The following is a 25,262-nucleotide window of genomic DNA, read 5'->3' on the forward strand; positions in this document are numbered from 1 at the left end:
GCGTGTATTGCGCGGTTTTCATCATGCAGACACTCATTTGCTGCACAATGATGTCATGTCACGCATCTTCTACCTGGTGGTGGTTTGCAATGTTTTCAAACAAGCATCAGACATGAACCACTTTTTATGGGCATTTTAGAAGCAGTCCTGTGTTTGTTTTTGTGTTTTAGCAATTATGGGAGAGGCTGGCAGTGACTGACAGTGCGCGCTCCAGACACAGTTTTTTTTCGCATAGGACAGAGGTTCTTCAACTTTTTTCACCAAGTATATTATACTTGAAATATTTGATATATTATATTATATTATGTCTATTTCATATATATACAATTGTTATATATTGTATATATGATATAGATACAATATAATATAATATATCAGTATATATAATATACTGTACATATATTATGTAAATATTACGTATATATGTTATATTTTATATTGCTATATTTAGTCTATTTATACCTGCATTGTCCTTTCCATCCTTACACGTTCCATCATTGTAACTGAGCTACTGTGTGGAACAATTTCCTTTGTGGATCATTAAAGTTTGTCTAAGTGTAAGTCTAAGTCTTGTCTAAGTCTAAGTAGCACATCAGAAAACACCTGGTTCTCCAAGTACCACCATAATAACCAACATTAAAATACAATATACAGTACCATAGTAGGCTTCAATAGTCATTAAAATTGAGGCAGGGGTTTTATTTAACAAATATATTTCATATTTTTGGCAGCTGTAACATTACACACAGTTTGAACAGTAACACTGTGTCCGAAAATAGGAAAATAAAACACTGTACTTTAATCAAGTGATTCTGCCGTACCACTAGATGGAGCCCGTGGACCACTACCACAGTTTGAGAATCCCTGACATAGGTATATACTGTATATATATGTATATATATATATATATATATCAGGTATATATATATATATATATATATATATATATATATATATATATATATATATATATATTAGGGCTGTCAAATGATTAAAATTTTTAATCAGATTAATCACAGCTTAAAAATTAATTAATCATGATTAATCACCATTCGAACTATGTCCAAAATATGCCATTAACTGTATATTTTTGTGGGAATTGAAAGATAAATGACAGAAGACATGTGCATTTAACATATGTATGCATGTTTATTTTAATAACATCCTGTTTTTTACAATGACATTTCCTCGTCAAAATAGGAAAACAAAATAGGATGGCGTCTCTTATTTAAATGAAACTGAAATAGTAAAACAAAATAGGATGGTGTCTCCTTCTGTAACACACTAGCCATCTTGGCCATTTCTCTTCAACAAAGGAAAAACAAAGAGATTTCTCTTTTTTATCAAACCAAAAGAACATGGCCTACACAATTACATGTGGCCCGCTTCTCTATTCATCCTTTAGCCAGTTACTGAGGCAAACCAATTTGTCCACATTTTCTGAGAGTAAAGCTGACCGCTTCTTTTGCACAATGTGACCGGCAAGTGAGAAGAGTCTTTCACAGGGAACTGAGGATGCAGGAGTGGCTAGATATTTCCGAGCCAACGGAGCCAGCTTGTCATGGGCTCCTGCATGAGATGACCACCACTGCAAGGGACAGTCCGTCATTTCAATGGTGGGCTCTGCTCTGTACCTGTGTAAGGCTCTGTCAGGCTGTACCTCTTCATCTGATTCTGAATCTGAGCCCAGCTGTAGAAGAAGGTTCATTTTCTTCTTGGGTGGCCCATCTTCAGTAGTGTGTGAAGGTCTTCCAGGTGATTCACGCAGAAGGCCTCCAAGTTTGGTCCACACCTCCTCTCTGTCTGCCTTGGGCACACTTTTCAAGTCCTTAAAACGTGGGTCCAGTGCGGTTGCAATCTTGAGCCATGCATTGTTGGTGTGTTCTTGGCGGGAGCCTAGGTCGTCTTTGAATTTGGTCTTAAATCTAATCATGTATGCAGGGTCCTCATCAGAAGTTTCCATTACACGGTGTAAGTGGCAGAGGGCAGGTAGTACCACTGAGCAGGAGACGTAGGCCTCCCCACCCAGGATCTGAGTCACATACCTGCAGTGGAAAACACACACACACACACACACACAGAGAGAGAGACACAGAGACAGATACACACACACACACACACACACACACAGACACAGAGACAGATACACACACACACACACACACACACACACACACACACAGACAGACAGACACACACACACACACACACACACACACACACACAGACAGACAGATACACACACACACACACACACACAGCCACAGACAGACACACACACACACACACAGACAGATACACACACACACACACACAGACAGACAGACACAGACAGACAGACACACACACACACACACACAGACAGACACACACAGACAGACACACACACACAGACAGAGACAGACACACACAGACACACACACACACACACACACACACACACACACACACACACACACAGAGAGAGAGAGAGAGAGAAGGAGAAAGACTCAAGTAAATTACTTGAATGCAAGTTGTTACATTTAATAGTAGATTAACGTTTGGTTTAATAATTTAATTTCAGCCTACAATGAATTTCCACATTATATGATGGAAGGCTTACCGGCAGGGCTCTAGAAGGGTCTCCAGTCTCTGGAGTTTATCCCATTCTGCTGGCGTCAGCATGACGAGATTATGCTGCTGTTGATCCAGGGTTGCTTTTATTGCTGCTTGATTGGGGATGATGCGTTTGACCATTTCAAGTGTGGAATTCCACCGCGTTGGAACGTCTTGGATCAGTGGCTCCTGCTGCTGTCCGAGTTTCACCTGCTCTGCATTCAGCTCCGTTAAGTTTGCCGGGCTGTGTTTAAAATGTCCCACAATCTTGCGACACTTGGCTAATGCAGGAACAAATCCGCTGTCAGCGAGACTCACAGTGATGCTTCTCTGTATGACGTGCGCGATACAGGGCATATGCTCGTATGGTAGAATACGAGCCGCAGCAATCATATTGCGTGCACTGTCAGTCCCAATGGTTGTAACTTTTCTTTCAATTTCCCACTTGCATGCCACAGTTTGAAACTGTTCTGCACATGCCTCTGCAAAGTGGCGTTCTTCCGTTTTCATTATAGTTAGCGCAAAGGACTGCAATTCCCATGCTTTAGTTATTAAATGTGCAGTTACTCCCAAGTAATTTGTGTTACTCACTGACGTCCAGTGGTCTCCTGTCAGGGCGACATATTCCGCTTGAGCTAAAGCCGCCTCTTTTTTCCCCTTTTCTGTTTCATAGAGTGCGTGGATACTTTTCATTATTGTGCCTCTGCATGGTGGCTTGTAGGATGTATCGAGGGACGCCACTTTCAAAACATCAGCGAAGCCCTTATCTTCAACAATGCAAATCGGTCTACAGTCCTTTGCGACCCATTTGGCAATTGTGTTAGTTAATTTATCCGAGTTGGACTTGCTTACTGGTCTGCGTTCACTCAGGGTTGTCTGACGCAAGCCAGGTGTAGCACTGGAAGCCCCCACAAATGCATGTTTAGCGTTGAGATGGTATTTAAGGCTTGAACAGGTTCGGTGAAACTGAAACTCTCTGTTGCAGTGCGTACAAATGACTGTCTGTTTATTTATTGTTCCATCTTTGTTCTTCTTAAACTTAAATCCCTCCAGAGGGCCAACCTGTTCGTCTTGCTCCATGTTGCTGCTCCGTTCAGTGTCGGGAGGAATTATGGGAAGTATGGGTGGAGGGATTCTGCGCATGCGTTAATTACGTTAAAAAATTTAACGTAATTAATTCCAAAAATTAATTAACGCCGTTAACGCGATAATTTTGACAGCCCTAATATATATATATATATATATATATATATATATATATATATATATATATATATATATATATATATATATATATATATATATTTATAGCTGTTATTCACTGTAATTCACTGAAATTCAAGTATTTCTTTTATTATATATATATATATATATATATATATATATATATATATATATATATATATATATATATATATATATATATATATATATATATATATATATATATATATATATATATATATATATATATATATATATATATATATATATATATATATATATATATATATATATATATATATATATATACTGTATATACCTGTATACAGTATATATATATATTAGGGCTGTCAAAATTATCGCGTTAACGGCGTTAATTAATTTTTGGAATTAATTACGTTAAATTTTTTAACGTAATTAACGCATGCGCAGAATCCCTCCACCCATACTTCCCATAATTCCTCCCGACACTGAACGGAGCAGCAACATGGAGCAAGACGAACAGGTTGGCCCTCTGGAGGGATTTAAGTTTAAGAAGAACAAAGATGGAACAATAAATAAACAGACAGTCATTTGTACGCACTGCAACAGAGAGTTTCAGTTTCACCGAACCTGTTCAAGCCTTAAATACCATCTCAACGCTAAACATGCATTTGTGGGGGCTTCCAGTGCTACACCTGGCTTGCGTCAGACAACCCTGAGTGAACGCAGACCAGTAAGCAAGTCCAACTCGGATAAATTAACTAACACAATTGCCAAATGGGTCGCAAAGGACTGTAGACCGATTTGCATTGTTGAAGATAAGGGCTTCGCTGATGTTTTGAAAGTGGCGTCCCTCGATACATCCTACAAGCCACCATGCAGAGGCACAATAATGAAAAGTATCCACGCACTCTATGAAACAGAAAAGGGGAAAAAAGAGGCGGCTTTAGCTCAAGCGGAATATGTCGCCCTGACAGGAGACCACTGGACGTCAGTGAGTAACACAAATTACTTGGGAGTAACTGCACATTTAATAACTAAAGCATGGGAATTGCAGTCCTTTGCGCTAACTATAATGAAAACGGAAGAACGCCACTTTGCAGAGGCATGTGCAGAACAGTTTCAAACTGTGGCATGCAAGTGGGAAATTGAAAGAAAAGTTACAACCATTGGGACTGACAGTGCACGCAATATGATTGCTGCGGCTCGTATTCTACCATACGAGCATATGCCCTGTATCGCGCACGTCATACAGAGAAGCATCACTGTGAGTCTCGCTGACAGCGGATTTGTTCCTGCATTAGCCAAGTGTCGCAAGATTGTGGGACATTTTAAACACAGCCCGGCAAACTTAACGGAGCTGAATGCAGAGCAGGTGAAACTCGGACAGCAGCAGGAGCCACTGATCCAAGACGTTCCAACGCGGTGGAATTCCACACTTGAAATGGTCAAACGCATCATCCCCAATCAAGCAGCAATAAAAGCAACCCTGGATCAACAGCAGCATAATCTCGTCATGCTGACGCCAGCAGAATGGGATAAACTCCAGAGACTGGAGACCCTTCTAGAGCCCTGCCGGTAAGCCTTCCATCATATAATGTGGAAATTCATTGTAGGCTGAAATTAAATTATTAAACCAAACGTTAATCTACTATTAAATGTAACAACTTGCATTCAAGTAATTTACTTGAGTCTTTCTCCTTCTCTCTCTCTCTCTCTCTGTGTGTGTGTGTGTGTGTGTGTGTGTGTGTGTGTGTGTGTGTGTGTCTGTGTGTGTCTGTCTCTGTCTGTGTGTGTGTGTCTGTCTGTGTGTGTCTGTCTGTGTGTGTGTGTGTGTGTGTCTGTCTGTCTGTGTCTGTCTGTCTGTGTGTGTGTGTGTGTGTATCTGTCTGTGTGTGTGTGTGTGTGTCTGTCTGTGGCTGTGTGTGTGTGTGTGTGTGTGTATCTGTCTGTCTGTGTGTGTGTGTGTGTGTGTGTGTGTGTGTGTGTCTGTCTGTCTGTGTGTGTGTGTGTGTGTGTGTGTGTGTGTGTGTGTATCTGTCTCTGTGTCTGTGTGTGTGTGTGTGTGTGTGTGTGTATCTGTCTCTGTGTCTCTCTCTCTGTGTGTGTGTGTGTGTGTGTGTTTTCCACTGCAGGTATGTGACTCAGATCCTGGGTGGGGAGGCCTACGTCTCCTGCTCAGTGGTACTACCTGCCCTCTGCCACTTACACCGTGTAATGGAAACTTCTGATGAGGACCCTGCATACATGATTAGATTTAAGACCAAATTCAAAGACGACCTAGGCTCCCGCCAAGAACACACCAACAATGCATGGCTCAAGATTGCAACCGCACTGGACCCACGTTTTAAGGACTTGAAAAGTGTGCCCAAGGCAGACAGAGAGGAGGTGTGGACCAAACTTGGAGGCCTTCTGCGTGAATCACCTGGAAGACCTTCACACACTACTGAAGATGGGCCACCCAAGAAGAAAATGAACCTTCTTCTACAGCTGGGCTCAGATTCAGAATCAGATGAAGAGGTACAGCCTGACAGAGCCTTACACAGGTACAGAGCAGAGCCCACCATTGAAATGACGGACTGTCCCTTGCAGTGGTGGTCATCTCATGCAGGAGCCCATGACAAGCTGGCTCCGTTGGCTCGGAAATATCTAGCCACTCCTGCATCCTCAGTTCCCTGTGAAAGACTCTTCTCACTTGCCGGTCACATTGTGCAAAAGAAGCGGTCAGCTTTACTCTCAGAAAATGTGGACAAATTGGTTTGCCTCAGTAACTGGCTAAAGGATGAATAGAGAAGCGGGCCACATGTAATTGTGTAGGCCATGTTCTTTTGGTTTGATAAAAAAGAGAAATCTCTTTGTTTTTCCTTTGTTGAAGAGAAATGGCCAAGATGGCTAGTGTGTTACAGAAGGAGACACCATCCTATTTTGTTTTACTATTTCAGTTTCATTTAAATAAGAGACGCCATCCTATTTTGTTTTCCTATTTTGACGAGGAAATGTCATTGTAAAAAACAGGATGTTATTAAAATAAACATGCATACATATGTTAAATGCACATGTCTTCTGTCATTTATCTTTCAATTCCCACAAAAATATACAGTTAATGGCATATTTTGGACATAGTTCGAATGGTGATTAATCATGATTAATTAATTTTTAAGCTGTGATTAATCTGATTAAAAATTTTAATCATTTGACAGCCCTAATATATATATATATATATACATAAAAAAAAAAAGAAGGAAGATAGGGATGATGTTAGTTAAGAAATCATCGATGTTGATGCCATTAGCGAATCTTCTTATTGAGCCGATTCCTTATGAAATCTCTTATCGAATCCAGATAGGTTGTTGTGTGCGCACCTTGTGTGTGCACTGAGTTCCAAAAACCATAGATTTTATGTGACTGGGCCGGCACGCTGTTTATATGGAGGAAAAGCGGACGTGACTGAGGACAGCATGCGGCCGTGACTGAGGACAGCATGCAGCCGTTAAAGGGTGAAGGTTTCAGGTGAGAGAGGACGCTAAAGGCACGCCCCCAATATTATTGTGCGGGTGGAAATCGGGAGAAACTCGTCAGAATGGTTGCCCCGGGAGATTTTCGGGAGGGGCACTAAAATTCGGGACTCTCCCGGGAAAATCGGAAGGGTTGGCAAGTATGTACTAGGATGGGGCTGCAGCCTCTTTCCTCGCGGCCGTGTGTGTAACTGTGTCAGTTTTCACGTCCTTTTCAGACGTGCTAAATCAAGACGCCGAAATACGCTCGCAGTTTGAGTTTCAGTCTTGATAGATCACACTGCGCATGCTAAATACTTATATTTGCATCTTCTCCTCCCAGTTATTGTGGGATGATCAGCATATATTCATGAAGACATACACGCTAAATGGATTGCGCGCCTTATTCTGCTCAGTGAAGAGACACAAGTTTAGTAGTTCAGCTTTGCGTGTGCTATCAAGTTTGCACGTGTTTTAATAATTTAAACACTGGTTTAAATGTAACTTAGATATTGGGTTTCACAATGTAAAGCGCTTTGAGTCACTTGAGAAAAAGCGCTATATAAATGTAATCCACTCCACTTAATCCACTACACACACACACACTTTTAGTAAATTATAGTTGAAGTGCAACCGCACCAAGCAAGTGTGACATTGCCCAAACACGCATATTTTTTGTAAGTTGCCTACGTAATAGGGTGGTGTGGTTTCTTTATGTCAGCCATTAGCCACATTTTAGCAGTTTTTATAACGTTGGACTAATATAAAGTTCTCTACAATAATGTAACACCGAAATTAGTGGAAATGTGCATGCCCCAAAACAGGCTACTCTGAACAGGGCTGTCAGTAGAGGGTTTGAAGTGTGGTCATTTTTGATCCTTGGGGTATTTTCACAGAAATACACTATATTGCCAAAAATATTTGGCCACCTGCTTTTACTCACATAAGAACTTAAAGTGCCATCCCATGGAATTGTCCAAAATGTTTTGGTATCCTGGAGCATTCAAAGTTCCTTTCACTGGAACTAAGGGGCCAAGCCCAACTCCTGAAAAACCAACTCCACAACATAATTCTTCCTCCACCAAATTTCGCACTCGGCACAATGCAGTCTGAAATGTAGCGTTCTCCTGGCAACCTCCGAACCCAGACTGGTCCATCAGATTGCCAGATGGAAAAGCGTCTAGCTCTAGAGTCCAGTGGCAACATGCTTTACACCACTGCATCCAATGCTTTGCATTGGACTTGGTGATGTATGGCTTAGATCAGACCTGGGCAAATTAAGGCCCGGGGGTCACATGCGGCCCGTTAAGATTTTCAATCCGGCCCACCGGACATTCCCTAATAATTTTTTTAGACCTTTAAGATGGAAACTGTAGCTGCCATTATGATGTGCAGTGATGTTTTGAAATGACCGTAAGTCTTGAACTATACAAAGTATTTCAATGGTTGGAATCTGCACTTTTGCATGATATACTAGTTACTATGATAATCAAATTAGTTACTATGGTAATCTAAGTCACAGCAGCTCAGACGAGGCATCAAGCAGTGTGGATGGGGAGCGTTTCCACAGAGTGTTTCCAGAGCAGGTGTCTGGGACAGACGCGGAAGGAGATTTTTACAGCAAAGTTCTAAAGCTCAGTGATATATCAGATATATCAGATCGTAGGTGTTTTTTTTTTTTTACCCTTCACCTTCTTATTTTACTGTTTGTTGCATTTTTGTTGCGTTTCGCTTGATTGTAAAATATGTCGATCGAGAGGGGGTTTGACGTTCATATGTTGTCAATATTCAGTGTTTTATCCTTCATAGTTAATATTGTAAATCCCAAATTATTTATTTTCATGTACATTCTGGGTGTCTCGTTTAGTAGAAAATGTAAAATTCCATTCCGTTTTTTAACGTTTTTAGCATTCAATAATACATTATTGTGAGGTTTTGTATTACTGTTCCTAAAAATAAATATACCGGCCCCCAGTCACATTTTTTTCTCTAAATTTGGCCCCCGAGTCAAAATAATTGCCCAGGCCTGGCTTAGATACTGCTGCTCGGCCATGGAAACCCATTCCATAAAGCTCTCCGTGTACTGTACGTGGGCTAATTGGAAGGTCACATGAAGTTTGGGTGCAGAAAGTCTTTGCACTATGCGCTTCAGCATCCGCTGACCCCTCTCTGTCAGTTTACGTGGCCTACCACTTGGTGGCTGACTTGCTGTTGTTCCCAAACTCTTCACTTTTCTTATAATAAAGTTGACTTTGGAGGAAATTTCACGACTGGATTTGTTGCACAGGTGGCATCCTATGACAGTTCCATGCTGGAAATCACTGAGAGCGGCCTATTCTTTCACAAATGTTTGTAGAAACAGTCCCCATGCCTAAGTGCTTGATTACCGGGCCAAGCAATTAGGACACCTGATTCTCATAATTTGGATGGGTGGCCAAATAATTTTGGCGATATAGTGTATTTTATAAAACACCAGAGAATTGCAGTAATGTGCCGGAAAACGGAACAATATTTCTCCATTCACCGTGATAATGGTACAACATATTTTAATAAGACTGCTACATTTAAGCTACTTGTTATGCGGACACTTTTTGAACATTCCCGAAATTATTCGACCCAAGTCACTTGGGAAGTGAAAGAATCAGTGAATCTTTGTACCTCAGACTTGAGCCTCTCGATTTCGATCTCCCCGTCTTCTATCTGTTGTCGAAGTTGCTTAGCAACCGTTTTCTCCGTCTCCACAATTTGAAGCAGATGAAGATACTTCTGCATGAGAGTCTCGTGCTCGGTGGCCAAGTTTCTGTAACTGTCAGATGCACGCGGGCACACAGACACACACACACACACATACACACACGCACACACACACACACAGGCACACACACACGCACACTCAGGGAGTGTGTTGTCACTTGAGAAATGGCGTTCACATCCGAGTGTTCAGCATGTGGCAGAATTCAAAGCAATCAGGATTTCTTGTGAACAAAGCACTTTCCTCCATCACTTTGGTTACGTAACCAAGGCAACACCCCTCCTCCCCCTCTCCTCCGTAGACTGAGCACATCAGTCAAATATTACTTTTCTGGCGCCCGACAAGTTCTAATTGCGGCGTCTGCACATTTGTCAGACACAGTGTGCCTTTTTCTGTTCGGTTTCTTCTTTGGTTACCTGGCGTGTGATATGGCAGCCACCCATTCATCGCAGTCCTTCACGTCTTCTGTGCGTAACTCCAGCGCCTTTTGGTTTTCTTGGGTGAAGCTGACAGTGAAATAATACTGGGAAAAAAATGAGGCATCAGAAAGCATTATCAACCTTTTGGATGAGGGGTGGTCCAAAGTGTAAGCGCAAACAAAGCTTGCATAAGTGAGTAAATAAGTAAGTACATTTCATTTATAAAGTACTTTTCACAGATAAAAAAGTGCACAGATGAATTAAAACAACAATTAAATTAAAACAATTCTAAAAGGATTAAAGAGTGGATTTAAAAACAAGTTAAAAAGATCATTAAGAAGTCTTTAAATGTTTTTTTTTATAAGCGTCAACACAGTCAAACTGACTGGTGCAGGTCAGTCCAGTATGTGGGGGCTACAGCCTGGAATGCCTGGTCTCCCCGGGTTTTGAAATGGGATCTTTAGGAGACCCTGGTCTGAAGACCAAAGACCGTGCCCTGAAGGTTGAATGGTATACCGGTACTAATAAAGTACCGCAGAATTAATGAATTGAAAACGGTACTATATTGCCTCTAAAAAGTACAGGTACTTTTCTTCGTTAACGGATATTACGGCACACCGTCGTCATGTCGTGACATTGCTGGTAAAACGAGCAGAGGCGCATCTTAAGCAACGCACACGCACGGAGAACTTACAAGCAGATACAGTGTGGAGAGGGCGAATGCACACATTCTGGCTTAAAAACTAACGATAAAAACTCAATAACTCCATAAAAATAAGCCATAAAACTGAAGCCTTGCTCTGCAAAAGGTGCTTTATAATATTGCTAGCTCGCGGCTAACGTCCATCCGCAGTCGGCAGTGTTTTAGCTACTTCTAAATCCCTAATCCTGGCCTCCATGGCGACAAATAAAGTGAGTTTCTTACAAGTAACATTATCACTGGAGGACGAGGAATAGCTAAACATGCTTCACTACACACCGTGGGAGGATACAATAGCTAACCGCTAACAGCAAGCTAGTGCTCCTGAATGTAAACAAATGGGTGGATCTACACAGACATGGACTGTAACAATACCAAGTACAAGAGCCATATATACAGTATAATCGATGCTACATATAGATATTTTTTACTACCACAAAATCGTTTGTCACCTTTTATTGTTAATAAATTAAAGAAATACGTCCCTGGACACATGAGGACTTTAATTATGACCAATGTATGATCCTGTAACTAACTGGTATTGGACTGATAGCAAAGTTTGTAGTATCACCCAAAACGTATATAAAGTATCCAAATAACAGAAGATCTATCCATCCATTTTCTACCGCTTGTCCCTCTCGGGTCGTGAGGGTGGCTGGAGCCTATCCCAGCCGCATTCAGAAGAATAATTGATTATTACGTTTTAACAGAAGTGTAGATAGAACTTGTTAAAACACAAAGTAAGTAAATGGACAAATAGATTAATAATACATTTTTTACCACTTGTCTCTCATAATTTTGACATAATAATAGAATGATAAATGACACAATATGTTACTGCATACGTCAGCAGCTCAATTAAGAACCTCTGTTTGCTTAATTACTACTAAAAATAAGTTGTGTAGTATGTTCACTATTTTATTTAATTGATTGCAATAAGAAACACATGTTTAATGTATCATAACATTTTCTGTTAAAATAAATCCAAAAATGACATTTTGTGTAGTCCCCTTTATTTTAAAAAGTATCACATTACATTTTGGTACTGTACTAGTACCGGTACCAAAATATTGGTATCAGGAATACCCTGGTAGGGGCACAACAAATCGGCGGTATACAGAGGGGCCCCACCATGCAACGCACGGAAAGTCAGGACTAAAATTCTAAACTCAATGCGAAACTTGACTGGGAGCCAATGAAGACTGGATAGAACGGGATCAATGTGGGCTGGTCTGGGTGCAGCGGTCCAAAGTCTGACATCCGCATTCTGTCCCGTTTGAAGTCTCTTTAGAATTGACTTGTTGAAACAAGTGAACACAGAATTCAATGCAAGACGAGATGAACGTGTGACTGACCATTTCCAGATCAACAATCTTCTCAGGCGATAAAAACAGTTTTTGGTCAGTTGACGACAGAGACTCTCCAAAGACATGGAATGATCAAACACAAGCCCTAAGTTTCACAGACTGGTTTTAACAGATGCACGCAGAGCACCAAGTTCTTGATCAGGGGGATCTTATCTTATCAATTATCCAAGTTTCTGTTTTGTTAGAATTGATCTAAAGGAAATTCAAAGACAACCGGTTTTTGATACAAGATTTGGACGTAGTCCAAGAACTCAGATAAAAAGTGAAACTCTGAAGGAGCAATACAGTTGAGACACATTTTGAAAACTGCAGATCGGAATATTACGCTTATTTTTCCTGCGTAATCACACTGGGTAGTGATGTCCTAAAAACTGAACTTTGACTACATATATTTACATCCATATTTACGCAGGACTACATCTCGACGCCACTGTTGGTTTCTGTGCTCAGGTATATAGTACACTGTATTTACCCAAATATAAGACGACTTCAACTGTCTTTCATCTCCGTAATATCACTAAAATGTGTTCCATTTTTGTCCACTAGCGACGCTTAGATCTTTATTCATGCATTCGTTACGTCTCGTCTCGATTACTGTAACGTATTATTTTCGGGTCTCCCTATGTCTAGCATTAAAAGATTACAGTTGGCACAAAATGCGGCTGCTAGACTTTTGACAAGAACAAGAAAGTTTGATCATATTACTTCCATACTGGCTCACCTACACTGGCTTCCTGTGCACTTAAGATGTGACTTTAAGGTTTTACTACTTACGTATAAAATACTACATGGTGAAGCTCCATCCTATCTTGCTGATTATATTGTACCATATGTCCCGGCGAGAAATCTGCATTCACTGTATCGCGTTTTTTATAAATATATTTATTTTAAAAAATGGTACCCCTAATGGACTCAAAATAATGCCCAATGAATACTACAGTGAGTATTATTGAACTATGTTCTAATTCAGTAGTGATTACACAGCCCCATAACTTGTTATTCACATACAGTGTACATTAGGAGTGGGCGATATGGCCTTTTTTTAATATCGCAATATTTTAAGGTCATATAGCGATACACGATATATATCTTGATATTTTGCCTTAGCCTTGAATAAACACTTGATGCATATAATCACAGCAGTATGATGATTCTATGTGTCTACATTAAAACATTCTTCTTCATACTGCATTAATATATGCTACTTTAAAACTTTCATGCAGAGAAGGAAATCACAACTAAAAAAAACACTATTTTTTTCATACGGTGTTGATCTGGAAATGTTTACCTCGGCATTTTGATGGTGTGGGCGTGTGGCACCTAACGGAGATGTTGACATGCGGAGTAAGCACTCTTCATTCTCTAGCAGGTGACTTTTCAAATGATGCTACATATTAGCAGTAATGCTACTTTTTATAGCAACGCCTTCGCCCCACACTTGACAAATTACGGTTGTCTGTTCGACATATTCCCACTTGAAGCCAAACCACCGCCAGACGATGGACCCCCTGCTGTTTTTTGGGGGAATTCATTATTCCTTCATTTGTTACCAGATTCGCACCTTCTCTCTTTCGTATTACCGCTCGCACGGCTACGCTAGCATCACAGCTTAAGTTAGCCATGCTGCTACCTCTTTGCCGCGCCAGGGCTTATACGTATGTGACGTATGACGTGACAGTATGTGACGTGTGTAAGACGGTGCGCTTGTCTGTCTGTGAGAAGGAGACACAGGAAAGAGCGAGGAGAGCCTGTCGTGTAATGCCAGCAGCTAAAAGCAACTGCGTGAGAACGTATACTCGAATATCACGATATAGCCATTTTCTATATCGCACAGAGACAAACCCGCGATATATATCATCATATACTTTATTATAAACATTGTGATTGTGTATTAATACTTACACTGTAGTAGCCCTTGAATAATTGTGCTCCATTTATTTGCTTAAATTGTTCTTGTTTTTATAGTCTTCCCTTCTCTGTATGTGTATATACTGAATGTATAATGTATGCATGATTGCATATATACAGGTTTGCATAATCAATGCTCAATTTAAAAATATGTATCCCGGATCTTCTTGGTTATGCATTCAACTACAGCTTATTATTAGCCAAAAATATGCATATTTAACTAAGCAAATGTTTTATGTTGATATTTTATGCACTGTATGGTATCATTGCATAGCAGATTATCATCATCATCATCCTCACCAAACAGGTTGCAGCATTTTCACAGGTGAGTGGTTGTGTTTAGAAACTACGTGTGTGTGAGAGAGAGAAAGTCTTTATTACTGTAAAGCAGTGTATCTCAATTGTTTCAACTTCATATTTATTTATCCGTATAATACACATTCTTTATATAGTATAACGCCGATGACGCCTACTTTTTTCTTTTCTTTACTGCCGCTGACATCAGACCGATCCTCGAGTTCAGTTCAAAACCCGGGAGAGGCAAACATTTTTGCAGCAGATTCCTAAAAACACTTGAGCGCCTTCTTATAGATCAGGGGTCACCAACGCGTTTCCCGCGGGCACCAGGTAGCCCGTAAGGACCAGATGAGTAGCCCGCTGGCCTGTTCTAAAAATAGCTCAAATAGCAGCACTTGCCAGTGAGCTGCCTCTATTTTTTAAATTTTATTTATTTACTAGCAAGCTGGTCTCGCTTTGCTCGACATTTTTAATTCTAAGAGAGACAAAACTCAAATAGAATTTGTAATTACATATTACAAACTGTTGTATATACTAATTCATAGATGTTATTTTATTATATAAAAAGGTCAGTAAATGATTTTATATAATTGTAAATGCTTTGAAGTGGGAAAGGGGTAGGATTAAATAAGCTTTGCTTCTTCCTACTCCTTTTCGGGCATGATGTAAATGAAATGATATGAAATTGTGTGATGTATTATGATGTAAATGTGTTCATGTTCGAAATAAACTAAAAGAAAGAAAGAAAGAAAGAAAAAGAATTTGAAAATCCAAGAAAATATTTTAAAGACTTGGTCTTCACTAACTGACAAAGAAACCGATAACAGATTTGGTGTCCAGTTCAAAGTGTGACATGATTTATTTAAACATTTGAGAGTTGACTTTTGTATTTTACATGAGTTATCATTTGTACAAACATGGTGCAAAGTAATTCATGATTTGTTAAAAAATGTAAGTGGCTAGCTAGTTAAAATGGGATATTGTGATTTCACAAGACTGTCTTAGAAGTGATCATTTGAAAATGTTCAATTTGAAAAATGTGAACTTAGAGAAAATATAAAAAATAAAGTGTTGCATATTGATATTTATCTGTTTCTATATATATTTATTGTGAGAAATCATTAAGATGATCAGTGTTCCCACAAAGATAAATATCATTAATTATTAATAATAACATAGAGTTAAAGGTAAATTGAGCAAATTGGCTATTTCTGGTAATTTATTTAAGTGTGTATCAAACTGGTAGCCCTTCGCATTAATCAGTACCCAAGAAGTAGCTCTTGGTTTCAAAAAGGTTGGTGACCCTTGTTATAGATGATCTTTGGCTGGCCTTTCTGAAGTAGGTCCCAAAGAACAACACAGCGCTCCTGTTGTGTATGTTAGGAGAATATTTTCTCTCCTTTGAGCAAAATGGAACGCCTTAAAAGTTACCGTGAATTTCGGACTATAATCCGCTACGTTTTTCTACACTTTCAACTCTGCGGTTTCTAAGATAACGCAGCTAATTTATTGATTTTTGTATGATAACATCATTTTATATATAAAAAAACTATGCAAAAACACTGAAAGGGTGTTTTATCATTTGTGCTATGGTGCTATCTTTTGGATGGGTTCACTCATTGCAGGTGCTGCAGTGTCCCTCCAATACCAGCAGTGCTTTTTTTAATTTTTTTTTTTTTTTTTTTCAACCAAACTGTTGTTCAATCTTTTCGCCGCCCATAGCATTTCTACTCATATGTATTCTTCATTTATCACTCCAAGCAAGGTTTGTAAGTTTTACAATAAAACTAAAATGGTTTATACTTGCTAAACCGTCCCATGTGTGATGTCTGTAAGAGTGTTTTCATGCATATTTGTACGTGCTATTGTAATGTAATGAAGCTAGCGTCGTTAGCATTTGCTAATATGCCAACACATTTACGAGTGTCTGCGTTAGTATTATTGACCTACGTGATTTTTTTTGTATTGTTTTAGTTTCGCAAATTCCTCAGTAAACTAACCAAGACGTCACCGTGGTGTTATTGAGTCTGTTTAGCTGAATTAACAACTAGCTTCCTCAGCTAATGGGTCCATGACGATGACTTCTGTTTTGTTTGATCAGCCGTTTTACTGCCATGTTAGAGACACCGTTTGGAAACAATTAAGGTATGTCAATAAACATTTACAGAATCTTACTTCTTCCTGTATAAATAACTCATTTCGTAACGTATTGGAGTCCGGTGAAGCTAATATATGAACACATATTTTTTTCTTCTAAAATGTAGTGGGTGCGGCTCATATACGGGTGCGCTCTATAGTCCGGAAAATATGGTACTAGCTTTGACCTTGGTTCTGCTCAAAAAAGACACATTTTAATGGTGTCAAGATGTACCAGGTGCAGCGAGTGAGAGTGAATGAGAATGCGTGTGTGCTCAACAGTTGTGCCAAGTTAACTTTCGGTTTCAATCTCCGCCAAGGCGTACAGCAAGGTGGACAAAACAGTGAGGAGGAGGACCTTTTTAGAGAATGCCCCAGACTTTCGATGGCTCGGTCTTCTCCCCAGCGGTGGTATTGCTATAGTTTGTACTTACTCTTTTGTAAAGAATAAATTGTTCATCTTCAATTATATTCTCCTCTCATTATTTAGACAACCTTAGAACTAAAGAATCTGGGAGGACTGCAAAAGGGACCTGGACCGTCAGTGTCATCTGCAGTGGACATTTGTGTTTTGCATACCAAAGCCATTTCTTCCACAATTTGTAACTCTGACCAGTGTTGGGTTAGTTACTGAAAACCAGTAACTAGTTACAGTTACTAGTTACTTTATTTCAAAAGTAACTCAGTTACTAACTCAGTTACTTACACCAAAAAGTAATGCGTTACTGTGAAAAGTAACTATTTAGTTACTACTTTTTTTCCCCTTTTTTTTAAGGCTCCCATTAATGCCCTTTTAGCCTTCATTTCAGTACTGTTATTACACTGGAGAATAATACAATCTGTTGATCAACTTGACATGCATTTGCATCACTGAACTCAGAAAGCAATGTGGTCTACATACAACACACAAAGACAAATATATGTTTCAAAGGGCCAATTTATTTCAGGCCAGAAAAAATTGACACAACTATTTTAAATAGCTGCAACATAATGGCACTTTAACTTTAACTTTAAGTAGATAGGATCTTTGATCCAAGACACAACTTACATTTAACTAAAATGTTATTTTCTTTGTGCTCGACAAAAGAAAAGTATTGAGAATGTCTCCATGTTAAAAAACTCGACTTCTGGCTTCGCCATGATGTCTTGTTAGTTGTTATGAGAGTAGCGTATGTGTGTGTGTGGCCCTTTAAGATTTGACAGCATGTGAGGTGAGTGACGTCAGTGAGTGAGTGGGCGAGAGAGGTGAGAGAGCGGCGACTGTGAGTGCGTGCAGGTGCTCTAGCTTGGTGGATGGCTGCGTCCAATAAAGTCACAAAGTTGTCATTGACCCTCAGCTGTAAAGACCCTCTTTCGGGTAAAGTGAAAGTTGTTAGCCCCGAAGTACGGCTCTGAAAGAACGTCTCCCCTGCGGGGAGGCGTGCTTTCCCCCACCCACAGAAAGCACGCCTCTTCTTTTCCACCGGAGCGCTCCAATAAAACACACTCAGATCTTCTGTTTCTAGCCGATGCTACATAAAAATAACGTAAAATAACGCAGTAACGCATCATGCAGTAACGGTAACTGAGTTACTGCATATAAAAAATAACGCGTTAGATTACTAGTTACCGCCGAAACTAACGGTGTTACAGTAACGCGTTACTCAGTAACGCGTTAGTCCCAACACTGACTCTGACACAAGAAAACCACAGACAAATGTCCACTACAGAGGACGCCGGTTCTCAGGAATATACAAAAAAAGGATATTAGTGAAGGAGGAAGTCTAGTCCCCCGGTCCGTAGATTTCTGGAACAGTGGCCCCAAGAACGTATTATTCATACCTTGTATGTACAGTGCAATCATATTTTCTATTAGTATGTCTACTATATTTTCATAAAACAAGTACAAATATTTTTCATGTCTTGACGGCTGTAATAATGTTAAAAAACTGAATTTAGAAGGTAGTAAACAGTTTTTTTAATACTCTACATATGAAAATATTCTATATATGAATAAGAATTCCTACCTTGCAGAAATCCACTTATTTCCAAAGTTGTAGTTGAGGTCTTTGATGACTCTGCTTCATTAATCACCAATATCATAAATCCTCCTGTGTTGTTTGCTAACTTGCCCTTTGACCCTTCTTTGGCGGTATATCTACCGGTCACTTGTTTGTGTGTGTGTGTGTGCGTGTGTGTGTGAGTGACAGCAAGAACAATTCTGACTCGCCGGGGGAGAAGTCGCTGTCAGTTTGCATGGTAAACTCTGTAGACCCTGAATATCAGAAGACCCATATCTTTCAGGTTTTTAACTAAAAGCAGGGGTGTCCAAACCGCGGCCCGCAGGCCGTACGTGTTCAATTTGGCCCGCGAAACATCACAAAGGGGTGTAGCAGGTGAGAGGCCTCCAACTTAATTTTGAATGTCTGACAGCATAATTGGTGCAATAATCAGTGCACAATATCAGTAATTGAGGTTAATGACCATGAATTGCACTGTGAACTGTACTCACCACAGCATTTTTACATTAAACCCAATCCAAACAAGCATTCCTAAGTATGACTCAAATAAACTAGCACAAAAAGTCAACATACATGGTTACACACTACACAACCTGCTCAATTATCTTTGTAAATATAATAAAAAAAAGTCCAATCACAACGCATAATGGGTAAAATGCAAAACACTCTCTCCACACTTATCCATGTTTGGCGCATTTTAGCTGCTTGATATTTCTGACTTATTACAAAACTTTAAGGAGGCCTTCCCAGAAGTAAACACACTCTTAATATCCAATTATAATAACTATTAATGATATATCCATTGTATGTATGTAAATATTTATATATGTACATACGTACATATATACATATCTGTATACTGTAAATATAAATACATACAAATTTACATACATACATATATATCTATATATAAACATACATATATTTATATACATACATATATACACATACATATATAGCTATCTCTATATATACATACATACTGTATATACATGCATATATATATATATATATATATATATATATATATATATATATATATATATATATATATATATATATATATATATATATATATATATATATATATATATATAATATATATATATATATATATATATATATATATATATATATATATATATATATATATATATATATATATATATATACATATATATATACATATATATATATATATACATACATGTATACATGTATTTACTTATACATCAATGCAAACATACGTACGTATATACATGTATTTACATATACATACACTGGCCTTGTGGTTAGAGTGTCCGCCCTGAGATCGGTAGGTCGTGAGTTCAAACCCCGGCCGAGTCATACCAAAGACTATACAATTGGGACCCATTACCTCCCTGCTTGGCATTTAGCATCAAGGGTTGGAAATGGGGGTTAAATCACCAAAATGATTCCCGAGCGCGGCCACTGCTGCTGCTCACTGCTCCCCTCACCTCCCAGGGGGTGGAACAAGGGGATATGTTAAATGCAGAGGGTAATTTCACCACACCTAGTGTGTGTGTGACTATCAGTGGTACTTTAACTTTTTAACTTTAATACATACACTACTGTTCAAAAGTTTGGGGTCACCCAAACAATTTTGTGGAATAGCCTTCATTTCTAAGAACAAGAATAGACTATCAAGTTTCAGATGAAAGTTCTCTTTTTCTGGCCATTTTGAGTGTTTAATTGACCCCACAAATGTGATGCTCCAGAAACTCAATCTGCTCAAAGGAAGGTCAGTTTTGTAGCTTCTGTAATGAGCTAAACTGTTTTCAGATGTGTGAACATGATTGCACAAGGGTTTTCTAATCATCAATTAGCCTTCTGAGCCAATGAGCAAACACATTGTACCATTAGAACACTGGAGTGATAGTTGCTGGAAATGGGCCTATGTAGATATTGCACCAAAAACCAGACATTTGCAGCTAGAATAGTCATTTACCACATTAGCAATGTATAGAGTTTATTTCTTTAAAGTTAAGACTAGTTTAAAGTTACTTTTCATGCCAAATTTTTTTTCGCCCCACGTCAAAAAGTTTGGACACCCCTGATCTAAAGGGACAAAAAATACGGTCTCTGTAAAGAATATCAAAGTTGACCCCTCTTTTCTAGATGGACGTCTTTGTCTACATTTCGCGTCAAAGCTGCTTATCTCTTTGCGTTTGCATCACTGCGTCCCTCCTGCACTGGTTAAAGGCTGATATATGAAAAAAATAAATACATTAAAAAATAAGAAGCCACACGGGGGCCACATCTTCTCCTGCATGGATGCAGCTGGATGTATGGAGCAAGGGGAAGCCTCCTCCATCTCTGTCCCTGGGATGTCTCTCTCCAGTCCCAAAGAGGAAATGCCACAAGACAGGGAGGCTGCTGGAGCCACGGCCAGTTATGTAACTGTACGACAGGCTACCTGTTTCCTAGCAACTCCGCTCGGCGAGAACAGTCGGGCTGTTGTTGCGTTTTTTTTTGCAGTGTCACTTCAGTCTTGTCAAGTGCGCTTGTTTGTTTGTTTATTTTGCAGCGCACGCAGCAGCCAATTGGGAATGATGGATGTTTTCCATACACGCGTCGTTCAGAATGGACGCTCCTCTGTCTAAGCCTCTGAAGGGTCAGCCATGTTTACCACACCGCCCCAATCTTTGGCTACGCTTATGTTGACCCTGCAAACTTATATAGGCGGCTCCACCAGCTTCACATTCATTAGGTTTTCATCCTGCTGTCAAAGGAGGATCTGTTTCTGGCAGGAAGGCACGCATGTTGCGATGCCAAACACGTCGTCTGCTACCTGATTTATATTTAAGGCTGAGTCATGCATCTTTTACATCAGGACGTGGGAAAAAAGATGCTTTCGAGAGCAAAGTATCACCGACCGGCATGCTCTTGAATGTTGTAAAATACCTATATATAACATATTGTTACTATAACAATCTACAAGGTTAATATAGGTTGCTTTTCTTTCTTCCCCTCCATTTTTCTGCTTTCTTTCGTATCTCTAGTTATCATTACATATATGTATTGTTGCATTTGAACAACTGTATTGTTGATAATAAAGGTAAATTATTGGTATTGTTCATTATCAATAGCGCTATTTCTATTGGTATCTGTATTGCTCCATTTGTAGTGTAATAATGCTCATTGTCATTTCTGTATTATTTTTTATTTTCGCTAACTGCTTATTTGCTATCACTTTCACCATCATATTTGTACATGTCGTATTTGCTGATGTTGCTCTATTGTTGTTGTTGTTGTTGTTGTGTTTGCTGTTGTTGTTTTTGTCTCTCTGTCTAATCCCCCTCTTGTCCCCACAATTCCCCCCTCTGTCTTCCTTTTTTTCTCTTTCTATCCCCTCCTGCTCCGGCCCGGCTGCACCAAATGATATTATAAATACATATAATAAAGTCAAATACAAATAAGGCAACAAGAGAAGTATCCTACACTTCTCTTTTGTAAAGTAAATCTGAACAGCCGATATGGGCATCTACATCAACTATGTGATTTGCCTGAGAAGCTGGACAGGACAAAAAAAAAAAAAAAAAAAGAATGTTGTAAAATTCAAGAAGACAAATTATAAGATGATCATTCTCAATTTTGATAGGTAATTATTTATTATTGTGTTTGAGTTTGCTTTTTGGTACCTGTACCAAAATGTATTTCAATACTTTTCCATACTTTTCAAAATTAAGGGCACCACAAAAATATTTCACATTTGGCTTTATTTTAACAGAAAAACTTATGATACATCAAACCAGGGGTGTGAAACGTGAACAGGTTTTTATCCGGCCCGCGGGATGAGTTTGCTAAGTATAAAAATTAACCTGACATTTTTGAATGAAAGAAACTGCTGTTCTAAATGTGCCCACTGGATGTCGCAATAGCAATTCTTGGTATCTTTGTATTCTTTGTATCATGACGAGGAAAATTAGCAAACTACATAAATAACAAACTGTAATTGGATTTTGATATAATTTTTTTTATCTTGATAGATTGAAAATTATCACCAATGAATTGACTGATGAACAATAATACATCATTTAATCAGAAAGTAAAAATAACGACAAATAAAGATACAATACTATTAACCGCAACATGTAAGTGTAAAAAAAACAACAACAACAAAACAAAGACAAAGAAAACAATCTGAAGTTGTCTTTATTTTGAAGTTATCGTGCCGTGATTTTACCAGTCTGGCCCACTTGGGAGTAGATTTTTCTCCATGTAGTCCCCGATCTAAAATGACTTTGACACACCTGCATTAAACATATGTTTCTTATTGCAATTAAAGAACAATTTTGTCATTAATAAGATAGTGAACATTGTAGACAACTTCTTTGAGTAGTAAGTAAGCAAACGGGTTACAAAGGCTTCTAATTTGGCTGCTGACGTATGCAGGAACACATTGTGTCATTTTTTTGATTCCGAAAATTATGAAGAAAAAGCGGTACAAAATGAATGGATTATTAATTTACTTAATCCTTTAATGCTATTTCCTGCTTACTTTCTGTTTTAACATGTTCTATCTACACTTCTGTTAAAATGTAATAATCACTTATTCTTTTGTTGTTTGGATGCTTTACATTAGTTTTGGATGATACCACAAAAGTAGGTATCAATCCAATACCAAGTAGTTAGAGGATCATACATTGGTCATAATCAAAATTCTCCTGTGTCCTGGGACGTATTTCCTGATTTTATAGGCTCCAGCACCCCCCGCGACCCCGAAAGGGACAAGCGGTAGAAAATGGATGTATGGATAATTAATATAAAAGGACAAAATATTTTGTGATAATGGAAAATATGGATTTAATCATTGTAGTATCGACTATATACGGCTCTTGTACTTGACATCATAACAGTTGATATTTGTATTTGTTTACATTCAGGAGCACTAGCTTGCTGTTAGCGGTGAGTTATTTTATCCTCCTTCGGTGTGTAGTGAAGCATATCTAGCTATTCCTCAACCTGCAGGGATGATACTTAAAAGAAAAGTAGTTTATTTGTCGCCATGGAGGTGAGAATTAGCGACTGAGAAGTAGTTAAAACACTGTGGAAGGACGTTAGCCGCTAGCCAGCTATGTTTTAAATCAGTGTTTATAGCTTTACCTTTATCGTTAGTTTTTAAGTCAAAATATGTTTATTCTCCCTCTTCTATCTTCACACTGTTTTTGCTTGTAAGTGCTCTCTGTGTGTGTTGACTCACATGCGCCTGGGCTCACATCAACAGCAATGTCACCACGGCGCGCCATCGTGTACATAAACAAAACAGTACCGGTATTTTTTAAAGGCAGTGTAATACTGTTTTCAATTCATTAGCACCGCGGTGCTTTACTAGTTGTGTTGCTGAGTCATCTATTTATAATGTTACAAACAGATAGTGCAGTTCTACATTAATACAAATAACAAAATATCAAATATGTTTTTTATATATACACTACCGATCAAAAATTTTAGAGTATGTCTAAACATTTGAGTGGTACATTTTAACATAATTTGCTATCGATGTTGCTGTAAACCTAGCAATGGTCCAGAAGTATTTGGTCACTGGCAGTTTTTATTTTATTTTGCTTTTGCAGTGTACACATTTTTATACAACCACCATGGATTTGAAATCGATAAATCAATAAAAAAATAAAAAATCAGCATGTGATAGCAGTGTTGAATGTTAGCTTAATTCAAGAGGTTTCACCAAAAATATATATTTATGTACAATTTAGGAGTTACAACTACAGAGCTATTATTTCAGGGGTGTCAAAACGTTTTCCACAAAGGTGCGCATATTGAAAAGTCAAAACTTGCGTCGGCCAATTATGTTTCTATTTTATAAATTAAAAAAAATAAAAACATCTAAAAATGTATATAATTTATATATATATATATATATATATATATATATATATATATATATATATATATATATATATATATATATATATATATATATATAATTATATACATATATATATATATATATATATATATATATATATATATATATATATATATATATATATATATATATATATATATATATATATATATATAATTATATATATATATATATATATATATATATATATATATATATATATATATATATATATAAAATATTCTATATAAATCTATATATTAAACTACAAAACTTCATTTGTGCTTTTTGTTATAGTTGACAAAGCATATAAATATTAGTTATTAGTATAAACATTTCATGTTTTTTCTCAATACATTACGTCTTTTTACTTAATTTTTTTGTTTGATTTTATTAGATTTTTTTCCATATGCGGCGGGCCAACACAAAACTGCAGCTCTAGGGCAGTGGTTCTCAAATGGGGGTACGCGTACCCCTGGGGGTACTTGAAGGTATGCC

At 38.2% G+C, this 25,262-nt stretch overlaps 2 protein-coding genes across 3 annotated transcripts in view; one reads left to right on the plus strand and one right to left on the minus strand.

The window, feature by feature from the left end:
* rasgrf1 (Ras protein specific guanine nucleotide releasing factor 1) overlaps nt 1–25,262 on the minus strand; it is an 85,417-nt gene that overhangs the window by 52,381 nt on the left and 7,774 nt on the right. For both annotated transcript variants that reach the window (XM_062042550.1, XM_062042549.1), the window contains exons 2-3: nt 10,464–10,570; nt 9,954–10,101 (exon numbers count right to left, since the gene is read on the minus strand). In XM_062042550.1, coding sequence (XP_061898534.1) covers nt 9,954–10,101; nt 10,464–10,570 — 255 coding nt within the window. The remainder of the gene's footprint in view (nt 1–9,953; nt 10,102–10,463; nt 10,571–25,262) is intronic.
* On the plus strand, nt 5,097–6,632 carry LOC133645762 (zinc finger BED domain-containing protein 4-like). Its single transcript, XM_062040633.1, has 2 exons — nt 5,097–5,379; nt 5,937–6,632. Exons 1-2 carry the CDS (start codon nt 5,246–5,248, stop codon nt 6,589–6,591), a joined length of 789 nt encoding a protein of 262 aa, XP_061896617.1. The 5' UTR covers nt 5,097–5,245; the 3' UTR covers nt 6,592–6,632.

Source organism: Entelurus aequoreus, linkage group LG03 (assembly GCF_033978785.1).
Source record: "Entelurus aequoreus isolate RoL-2023_Sb linkage group LG03, RoL_Eaeq_v1.1, whole genome shotgun sequence".
Classification (NCBI taxonomy): domain Eukaryota; kingdom Metazoa; phylum Chordata; class Actinopteri; order Syngnathiformes; family Syngnathidae; genus Entelurus; species Entelurus aequoreus.

What these genes read in the sequence shown, in the direction of transcription:
- LOC133645762 (XM_062040633.1), top strand. Translation starts at nt 5,246, where the DNA reads ATGGTCAAACGCATCATCCCCAATCAAGCAGCAATAAAAGCAACCCTG. An exon ending in ACCCTTCTAGAGCCCTGCCG is followed by an intron (nt 5,380 to 5,936) that starts GTAAGCCTTCCA and finishes TTTCCACTGCAG; the next exon opens with GTATGTGACTCAGATCCTGG.